Raw genomic sequence first — 11,513 nt, 5'->3', positions numbered from 1 at the left:
GTGAATGTTTATTACTATTACACTATAAGGGTAAAATATAGTACCTTTCCCCAGGTCATTTTATTTTATATATGCTAAAGTCACTCTATGGAATATAGTTTTTTGAAATGAATATCGATGTGCTACGTGTCGTTATAATTTAACCACCTTAATCTTAGTTGTAAGCTACAAAAATGTTTCCTTCCTTATAAATGAACACTCCAATTTTCTAAAGCATAAAATAATTTTCCTTCTTTAATAACTTAATATATTGTTAAATTTTTTACTAAAAAATAATACTGTAATTTTTTAAGAAAATCGAAAATAGAAAACAAAAAAATTATTTTTTTCTTAAGTAAATTATTGACTTTTTATTTTTGTAATTAAATTCTTTACTTGAATCGACAACAAGTAACTCATCATTTACTTTATTTGTTGAGAAATTAAATATTGAGATCCTTGTTAGAGACATATACCTTTTTCAGTTAAAATGTAATACATCAGCCAATATACAATACATTTGAAAGTGGTAGATATACTCATCAACTTGGTTAAACAAATATATATATCTAACCAAAAAAAAAAAAAAAAAGATGTATACATGAAATGTAAATATATAACGATCTATTTCCTTACTTAATAATTTTTTTTCAAAATTATTATTTTATAAAATTATCATGAGTCCATTGGGCCTGCATATATTAGGAGTGTCTAGGGATAGATTGGATAAACCGGACAGTGTCCATTTAGTCCCAAAAAAAAAAAAAAAAAAAAGAGAATAAGAAGAGTTTGGAAGGGAAAAACAAACATGGAAAGGATAAAAGAGAAATATAAGAACTAAGAAGGTTGGAAAAAAAAAAGGGAGTTAAAGGTAACTTGAACATAATTAAGCAATTTGGTTTGTTTGTAAAGATTCGCTACAGCTACAACATTTGCTTTTCCTATTTATAGGGTCCTAGGAGTGACCTCCAAGCAAGTTGCTCCTTTTAAAAACTATATATAAAAATCCAAAAATGTCCTAAAAGCAATTTTTACAATTTATGGGTTTTAGGAGACCAAATGGCCCTCTTGGCACTATCTTAATTATATAATAATTCTTTTTAAACTTTGCCAATTCAAGCCTCTCGTTTAAGCCTAGTTTTGAGGGCTAGAATCAACAATGCCCCCTACACGTGGGCTTTATTACTTTTGAAGTCTTCTGCTTTATTAGTTTTAAAGTGAATCAACAATGCCCCCTACACGTGGGCTTTATTACTTTTGAAATCTTCTGCTTTATTAGTTTTAAAGTCCTATGTGCACGGTTAAGTACCACAGGATTGTCCAAGGGACACATCAAATTACTCATAAGGTCACGCCTTTAACGATGTTTGTTTTGGGGCTTTCCTTTTTTGTCTATTATAAATAATGACTTTGGACACACATCTTAGTACTTCATCCCTTCTCCTTTTTTCCTTTTCAAAACCAATAATTTTTCTATTTTCGACCCTTCCTCCTAGTTGTTCCTTTCTAGCTAGCCAAAAAAACTAGCAACATTTCTTCAATCTATTATCTTTTTTCCTTTTCAAAATTGATAATTTTCTATTTTCAACCCTTCCTCCTAATTGTTCATATCTAACCCATCATGGCATCCAATTAGGATAATCCGGCTTCTTGTGAGACCATAACTAGCCAAAAAACTAAAAAGATTTATTCGATCATTGATCTAGCTAGCCAAAAAACTAGAAGATTTCTTCCATCATCAATTACATGATCTACATAAATCTTGATATGAAGCTCAAATTCTTAGTCCATTCCAATTCTGTCTTGAAAATAACATGTCGATTTGGGATTTTTAAGAACTAGTTAGGAACTTGTCCTATTGAGAGTAACTGTAATTTCTTTTTATACATAACATTTTTTTATACAACTCGATCCCTGATTAATTATCTTTTGGTCACTAAATATATGCTCTATCATTAATAAAATCAAATTTCTGTCACCTAATTATAATCTATAATAATATAATATTCAGGTAATACACAATTTCCTCTTTAACTTCCTTTTCCTTTCCTGTGTCCGGAGTACTTGTTTAGCACGGGCTCTAATTTCTTCAGGGTCAATCTTAGACTGAGGGCGCTCTACAAAGTCCAGTGGAGTTGCTTCTGGCCTAGAAGCACGTTGCCTTGAAGATGATTGGCCAGATCTTCGTTTCCTTTTAAAAAAAATAAAAAATAAAATTGAGCATCATGAGTATACTGTGAAACGTGAAAACAGCATTGGAAGAATGGATGTATGGAAAAATACAAGATTTTGTCTTCCATTAAACTTACCTTGAAATATCCAAATCCAGATCACCATCTGTACATTCCATCAATGTAGAATTATTCACTGGCCTGCCAAGGAATCACAGAGAAATCCAAATAGAGAAAAATCAATATCAAAACACAATTACAAACTTACATATTAGGCATATGGAAAAATTGACAATATAGAGATAACAAGAAAGTACCTCCTTATTGTTGGTCTTCGGAAGGCCCGATCATCATTAATGTTTCTCATGTCTTCAAACCTCGTACTCTTATCAAATATGGGTCGACTCTGTATTTGTTTTCGAAAGTACAAGTAAAAGTTAATATTTCCAACAAAAAAAAATGTTCAACATAAGTATAACCCAAGGTTTTAACTCCTAAAACAGGAAAATATGCAACTTATGACTTTTCACTAGCAAAATGAATGCAGACTTTAGGAGAAAGGCAGGGTAAACAATTTAGAAAACCAAGAGTTGAAAGTCGGATAGCATTACCCATTTATCAACCAAATCCTTAGCAAGTTTTCTGTTGGATCTGGTTTCCTCGTCAGATTTTGATAAGAACATAATCACCTATACAAAGACATATTGGACTGATCAAGTTTTTGCCCAGTTAAAAAATTGCAAACAAAGAGTTAAATAATAAACATATTGGTGCACAACAAGATTAACCTTTGCAAGACCACTTTTCTTCAATTGCTCTCTTCTATCATACTGTTCCAGATCAATTGGAAACTGCATGGAAAAAGGAAGCATTTCAGGCTAGAAAAAAATGTTTCCACAGAATCAAATAGTACTAATGAGTTTTGGCTCAATGGTACGGGGATCATCTCCATGACTGTCAGGTCTCTACGAGTTAGAACCCCAATCAGAGCCAAATTAAACAAAAAAAAAAAAAAAAAAAAGAAGCAATAGTAAGGGACATCTACATACGTCAGTCAAAATCGTCAAAATTGCTGCACGTATATTTATATTAGGCAAACTTCCATCTGGAAGGGGTTCAAGCCAATTTTTTAAAAGAGTTAGTACCCCATGATCTATGAATTCCTGCTGGAGCTGCTTCCTGCACCAGAATAATTGAAAAGAACAGAAGAATTATGAATTGGTGACTTTTTAAGTTTATTGATGGCAGGTTTTCCCCGCAAAAACAGACCAAACACACTTGGGGCAGAAACCAACTTACTTTGAGAGAACCTCAGTAAGAAGTGGTGACTTTTTAAGTTTATTGATGGCAGGTTTTCCCCGTCTATTTAATTCTGCATCCTCTTCAGCAGTTACCTCAAGCTCAGCCATGACATTCTCAACTAACAGCGCTATTTCTGCAGGACTTTTCTCATTCTTCTTCTTTTTCTTACCCATTTTGAAAAGCTGTTTTATTTCATCATCTTCCTCACCCTCTTCAGCCTGGAAACAGCAGAAATCAAAACAAGATTTAAAAGTCAAGAACTTAATAGACACCAAAATAAATAAGTAGTGCAAGAACCAGATATTTTAATAGATAGTTCAGAAGATGCAGCATCAGACACTTGAATCAACTGTGAGAATGTATGAGAAAAAACAAATGTAGGATTGCCAAGGGCTTCAATAGTAAGGCGCAATAGATGAAGTTCGCATAGTATTATTAAATCAAGAGGGAAAATAAAGACTAACATGAAATGGAAGGTCGGCAAATAGAAAACAATGAAATACTAACCTGAGGAGCATCACCGGGACAGCGTGGTTCATTGTCACTCACATATCGATCAGCAGGATCTAAAGCACTGTCATCTATGAAGTTGTCATCTTCTACATTCCTGTGACCCTCTTGATCATCCTATTACAAGCAAAATCATAGTTAGATTAATCTTTAATAATGATAATGAACCAACAGGATGTTCTCAAGAAAGATCTATAACAGCCTTCAAAAATAAGGCAGTGAGGGTTGAACTTAAGCATAGTAATGCTTAAGTTACTAATCAAATATTTGTAACAACTAAACATGTAATCAAATATTTGTAACACAGAAGTTTGACATTGATACAAAATATAAACCAATGTAAAACTTTAATGAGCAAATAAACAGAACAGGAAAATTAAACAGTTCAGAATATGCAGATCCAAATGTAAACTTTCATATAAATCTACCAAACAGACCTCAACTCATAAAAATACCAAATAGCAAAAGTACAAGGATCTCCAATTTGCCTTATACAAAGAAATACTAGTTACTTAACTCCAATATTAAAAGTCCATACGCTCAAATGATATTGAAAGCAAACAATTGATTCCACATACCCAAATTAGGATACGAACAAGATTAGCAACAGGAATTCTAACCAAGGAAGAAAATCCTCTCTCTACAAACTAACACCAATTTCTATTAATTTACTATTCATCAGTCACCACCATAGGCACTAAGAGAACATCAAATGGGTAACAAACAAAATCAACGGCATTCAAAGTATCAGATGTAAATTAAGCCAACCGACAAAAAAAAAAAAAGAAAAGAAAAGGAAAAAAAGAAAGCTTAAAACCTCAGAATCACCGCCAGCAATAGTATCCCACATCTCCTTGACCTCACCATCTTCCTTTCCGGCCAGCTTCTCTGAATACATTCCCTTCTTCATCAATCCTGATTTTGAATGACTTTCCTCCTCCCCCACACTAATTCCATACTTCTTCTCTCCCTTGCTAACCTTCTTCCTCTCCTTCCCACTACTTCCAGCCCCTTCCTTCACCAATTTCTTTCTCTTTTTCCCTTCCGTCGCATACTCCCTCCCAAAACCCTCTTCTTCATCCTCAACGGCCAACTCAGGCACCACAAAACTACCCTTTTCCCCCATCACACAATTGCTCCCGTCAGATTGTATGATAGCCTCTATGATATCAGCGAAGAGAGTTGTATTTCACGTTTACTTTACAAGCTTAAGTTGATCCGTGCGTTCTTTCAGGAATAATGTTATATATATAGGGTGTCTTGAACCTCAAGTCAGTGTATAGATTAGGAATATTTATATTTTATCAAAGGTCTCCATTTAATTTTAGACCCGTAATACTTATCCATTTTTTTTATTGTTTTGCTAAATATAATTGATTGGTTTTTTATATATATAATATAATAACAATGATAATAAATTATTGAGTAAAAAAATAAATATATCAATTAGGTGTTTTTTATTCAATAATTTACTATAAATATTATAATATGTATGTGGACAAAATGAATAAATATTGTAAAGAAAATAAAATGGATTGAAAAATAAAACTTTATGATTGAAACAATATAGAAAGTAAAAATAATCATAAACCCTATAGCCAAAGAAAAATAAAATAGTATCTTTAAGATTAAGAAGTAAAATGATAAGAAGAAAAATCTTTGATGTTTAATAATTATAAACCCTATAGCCAAAGAATTACTCATACATCTTATGTTCAATTATTGAAAATACAATGATCAATTTAAATAATGACCATTGATTTTTTAATTCTTTTAATTGAATTATTTTTATTTTTTTTTTAGAATTGTATATTAATAAGAGTTAGCTAACATAGCTAAGTTAGTCGTAGATATCAATTTATCATTTATTATTTAATCATTTTAGTATTTTATTAATAGTTTTATTTGAACTATTTTTAAATTTTTTTAGTAACTCAAATTAATATAAATTAAATTTATATATTTTCTATCAATTGAGTTAAAATATTTTTACATATACTTCGTATTTGTTAACTGAAATAACTTTATTTAATAACTAGTCGTTATTCCGTGCTTCGCATGCTAAAATTTATATATTGTTTAATATTTTTTTTTTACTAAATTACATTACTATTTTAAAAAGCTTTTAATTTTTCAATTATAAAATGATAGACACTTCCAAAACTTAACCATCTAAATTATCTCTCTTTTGATTAATAAATTTATAAAAGAAAACAAAAAGTATGAGCAAAACTTCTATATGAGCAAATCATCTACATGTATGAACAATTGCCAAATTAATATAACCAATCAAAACATAAAAATAAGAAAAAACTCAAAATTTAATAAAAAAAAAAAGAAACATAAATGCTGAACAAAGACAAGGCCTCAAAATTTCTCTTTATTTCGGCTTTTATATATATATATATATATATATATATATATATATATATATATATATATATATATTTTGATTGATTTTTATTTTAGGTTAGGATAAAAAATTTTCCAATTTTCTATTTTTATATTTCCTAGTTTAATATATTTAATCGAATAATATTTAAATTCAAATGGAAAACTAATATAACCAATCTAATTAAAGATTATTATAAAACTATTTTTTTTCCAACGTGCATTGCATGCATTTATACTTGTTATTTGTACCCATTCTTCTTGCTTGTTATTTATTTTTTATAAATTACTTTATTAATTTTGACCTATTTTATATTGCTTATATTTGCATAAAATAATTAAATAAATAATAAGTTTTTGATATAAAAATTAGTAGTCCTATTCTTTTCATTTAATTTAATTATGTACTTCTTATAACTACTAACTTTATAAACTATACAAATTTATTATGCATAGGCATCATTTATGTCGCTATTCCTTTTGAAATGTCCTCTGAAATTAAGAATAGATGTTCACCGTAACGTTTAAATGAATATTGTTAGTTTTGAATTTTTGCATAATATAGACTAATATTTTGAATATATCAAAAAGTTAATAATAATTTCTTATTTTATTTATTAGCCAACTAAAATAGGAGGTAACCCGAATGGTGGTAGTTCAGTGGTAAATAGCAATTATGGGGTTGATCATCATAGCTTAGGTCATGGATTTGATCATCCACTATATAAACTCCCCCTGGGCAGATCCCTTTGTCTTCAAGAGCGAGGGAGGATTAGTTAGGTTTGTGAACCATTAATTGGACACGAGTCTGAATACCTCGTGTAAGTATAAAAAATAGGAAGTAATTTATCATTATTAAATTCAACCATATTTTTTTATCCGTCCCAATATTACACTTCTTATTGTTACTTTTTATTCTTTGTACTTTAATAATTATGATATATAGTTTTAGTTTGATTTATAGCCAATAAAACTAAAAATTATATTAGAAATTATTAAAAGTAATTAGCTTTATTTTGCTGTAGTATATTAAAAAAAATAATGAAAAAAATTTAATAATAGAATAGGATTATAATGAACTTTTATCATTTAAACATAATTCTTTTTACTAACTTTTATCGTTTAATTACTTGCTCAAATTAAAATTGCCAAGAAATCAAATTGAATTATTATATTCTTATTATATTTAAAATATATTATATTTATTATTCCCTAGCGATTCTCTCTTTCTCTAAACCTAAACCTAAAAGGTCTCTTTTCTTCTTTCACGGGCGGCTACCGGTGATCACCCTTTTTATTTTTTATTTTATTTTTTTTTTTGTTGCATAATCAAATTATAATTTGAATCTGAAAAGCTATGAATTCATATCATCTTTGAAATAAAATAAACAATTGATTTAGATTATATTTTACTTCTTTCCATACCAACAAAATACACTTTGAAGAATCAAATCCCATCAATGCATCTATCATCCTCAACAATCCCTACTTCAAAAAGAGAAAAGATAGTGTGTGAGAGTATTCTTATTCTGAAAGAAGTCTTTTTAATGTATTTTTATTTTGAAACCAGTCCTTTAAAAAGAGATAGTATGTGAGAGAGAGGTTGAGAGATCACTGCCGCTAAAAATATAGATTATAAGTTGATAATATAGAATTTAAGAATTCTAGGAATCCTTTTTCTTGTTTTATTTGTATTGTTGTAGGCTGTATATATAGTATACAGAATCTGTTACAAGAGATAATACTTTATTATTTACATTTATCACAATATAACAAACTATAACAAACTATCCTTATCATGCTCCCTCAATTCGAGCTTCTGGAGCGGAAGAGCGAATTGATAGTTGATACATTAGTGCTCGATGTCTAGACTTTGGCAGGGGCTTAGTTAGTATATCGGCTAACTGATCCGTTGAGCTAAGAAAGTGCACATTGACTTCCTTTTTCATGACTTTATCCCGAACGAAATGAAAATCAACTTCAAGGTGCTTAGATCTCGCATGGAATACAGGATTGGCTGATAAATAGGTGGCACCAATATTGTCACACCATAGGTTGGAAATTTGAGAGGAATCAAAGCCAATATCTCGCAACAAAGATTGAATCCATGTAAGTTCAGTGATTGCAAGTCCAATTGCACAATATTCAGCTTCAGTAGATGATTTAGCAACAGTCTGTTATTTCTTTGAGCACCAAGAGACTAAATTATTACCAAGAAAAATGGCATATCCAGACGTCGACTTTCGGTCATCAACACTGCTGGCCCAGTCAGCATCAGAGTACACATTTAAGTGGGTGGTTGATGACTTTCGAAGAAACAAACCATGTGTAGCCGTTGCTTTCAAATATCTTAAAATTCTTTTTACAAAGGACCAATTTTCATCAGTTGGGGCATGCATAAACTGAGATACTCTGTGGATCGAGTAACATACCTCTGACCGAGTGAGGCTAATATACTGCAGTCCTCCCACAACACTTCGATAAAGAGCTGGATCATGAAATAATCGACCATGGGCTGTCATCTTTTCCTTAGAGCTGGCTGGAGTAGAAATTCCTTTACAATCTGCCATATGTGCTCTAGCAAGTAGATCAAGTATGTATTTTTGCTGTGTAAGTAATAAGCTCGAATTTGTCCAACATGCTTCCATGCCCAAGAAATAATCTAGCTGTCCTAAGTCTTTTAACATAAACTTATTTTGTAAGGACTGAATGGTGCTTTGCAAGACAGCTTTGTTTGAACCAGTAAGTATAATATCGTCGACATAGACAAGGGCAAACTGAACAATATTACCCTTAGCATATATAAACAATGAGGAATCAGCTGGAGAAACTCGAAAACCAAGGCTAACAAATGCAGAAAGTAGACACTTATACCATTGCCGAGGTGCTTGACGAAGACCATATAGAGAACGATGTAGCTTACACACATAATCTGGTCTTGAGAGATCCTTAAATCCTGGTGGTTGCTCCATGAATACAACATCATCAAGTGCCCCATGCAGAAAAGCATTTGATACATCAAGTTGCTTAATTAACCAGCCCTTTGAAACTGCAATTGACAAAAGAATTCGAATTGTTGTCAGTTTAATAACCGGAGAAAATGTCTCAGAATAGTCAATCCTAGGCCGTTGATGAAAACCCTTGGCTACCAACCGAGCCTTATAACGATCAATGGAGCCATCAAATTTTTGTTTGATTCGGAACACCCATTTACAACCAATCACATTCTGAGCAGCAGATCATGGTACCAACTCCCAAGTGCCAGTCTTAATAAGAGCATTCACCTCACACAACATGGCCTCTCGCCATTGAGGAAATTTATTGGCTTGAGAAAAGCATGTAGGGATAGTAGAAGCAACACAAGCATTGTGGGACTGAGGAGACCATGGCAACTTAGGTTTCAAAGTTCCAGTTTGCTGTCTAATAACCATGGAATGTGTCTTCGTTGGACCTGCTGGAACAATAACACCAGACTGTGTAGATATCGAAGAATCAGATGATAAAGAAGACTCTAAACGGTGCGTTGAGAGTAAGTTATGATCTGGAGTTGTAATTGGTGCGGTCTGACTCTCATCGGTTCGGTCTGGAATTACTGATTCATCCGGAAGTGAAGATGCAGTGAAAGGCATGTTTTGAAGCGACGCCGATTGTTGAGAGGGATTAGTTAAACGGTGCGCATCAGGTGAGTGAAGCAGATTAGGCACCAATTCCATTTGTGTGTCATTTCGTGACTGTTGTGGGGCTGAATTGGTGCGTTTTGGTGCAACACCTAGAACTCCAGGCCGAGTACTCAATGATTGTGGAACAGGAGGCAACGGTATTGAAGTAGGTGTTGGTGGATCTGAAATTCGTGTGCTATTATCACCGGGCTGCTGAAAAGGAAACACCTGCTCATAAAACAAAACGTGTCGTGAGATAAACTTGCGACGAGATAGAAAATCAAGACAAATATATCCTTTATGAACCTTACTATAACCAAGGAAAACACAGTGAGACGATTTAGGAGCTAACTTATGTGGGGAATACGGTTTCAACCATGGGTAACAAAGAGAGCCAAACACCCGAAGCTCATTATAATTGGGTTTAACATGAAAAAGAATTTCAAATGGAGTTTGGAAATATCTTTTAGAGGATGGTAACCTATTGATTGTATAGACAGCAGCATCAAAAGCATATGTCCAATAAGCATAAGGTACGGATGCATTGTGCAATAAAGCTCTACCCAATTCAACAATATGCCTGTGTTTCCGTTCAGCACACCCGTTTTGTTCTGGTGTATGAGGACAAGACACACGGTGTGTTATACCATTATTTGAGAGATATTTAGATAGAGATTGAAACTCTCCCCCCCAATCTGATTGAAAACTCTTGATGGAAACACCAAAATACTTCTCTACTAATTTTTTAAATTGAATAAAAATGGGCAGAACATCAGATTTCTGTTTCAGAAAATATAACCAGCAATATTTACTATAATGATCATAAAACACCACATAATAACGATAACCATCAACTGAAATTACTGGAGATGGACCCCAAACATCAGAACAAATTAATTCCAAAGGTGTCGAAGTGTGATAAATATAATTTGAAAATGACAATTTGTGTGATTTGCTCACACTACAAGCATGACAATACTGAAAAGAATTATTAGAATCAACAGAAATATTATTTGAATGAAGAACACTTTGAACTAGATGAATGTTCGCATGACCGAGACGCTCATGCCAAAGTGACACAGATGCTGGAAATGCTTTTGGTGAGAACGAATGAACAGATCGCTGCATCGGAAATAGATATAACCCATCTTTACTCTGGCCTTGGTAAAGCACCTGTTTTGTGGGGATATCCTTCACAAGATAAGAGTTAGGGAAAAATTCAAGAGAAACAATATTTTGTGAAGAGAAGGCAGACACAGACAATAAATTTTTCTTAATCGCAGGAGAATAAAGCACATTATCAAGAATATATGAATGGCCATTAACAGTTTCAAAAGAAGAACCACGAGAGACAATAGGAAGGGTATTACCATCTGCAATAGTAAGAGTAGCTGTGTCTGGAACAGGAACAGGTTGAGCAATAGCTTCCTTATGAGCAGCAAGGTGATAATTAGCACCGGAATCAACAGTCCAATCAGTAGTTTCAGCTTGCACAACGTTG

General features: G+C 32.3%; 1 protein-coding gene across 2 annotated transcripts; it reads right to left on the bottom strand.

Annotated features, from left to right (window-relative positions):
* Positions 1–1,837: 1,837 nt before the first annotated feature.
* LOC105641605 (protein IWS1 homolog 1) lies at positions 1,838–5,201 on the bottom strand. 2 transcript variants are annotated; one of them, XM_089716061.1, is made up of 9 exons: positions 4,780–5,201; positions 3,960–4,079; positions 3,450–3,670; positions 3,296–3,329; positions 2,939–3,001; positions 2,762–2,839; positions 2,468–2,556; positions 2,289–2,351; positions 1,838–2,170 (listed from the first exon to the last, which is right to left on the bottom strand). In XM_089716061.1, the coding sequence occupies exons 1-9, from the start codon at positions 5,086–5,088 to the stop codon at positions 1,987–1,989; spliced, it is 1,161 nt and encodes a 386-aa protein (XP_089572187.1). In that variant the 5' UTR covers positions 5,089–5,201; the 3' UTR covers positions 1,838–1,986. The 2 variants fall into 2 exon arrangements, with proteins under 2 accessions (XP_089572187.1, XP_089572186.1); XM_089716060.1 differs by having other exon boundaries at positions 3,200–3,329; positions 4,780–5,199.
* Positions 5,202–11,513: the final 6,312 nt, after the last annotated feature.

This window comes from Jatropha curcas, chromosome 11 (assembly GCF_041381405.1).
Source record: "Jatropha curcas cultivar XTBG-Jc1 chromosome 11, XTBG_Jcur_1.0, whole genome shotgun sequence".
NCBI classification, from domain to species: Eukaryota; Viridiplantae; Streptophyta; class Magnoliopsida; order Malpighiales; family Euphorbiaceae; genus Jatropha; species Jatropha curcas.
The sequence above is the reverse complement of the archived record's forward strand: the minus strand, read 5'-3'. Positions and strand labels throughout refer to the sequence as shown.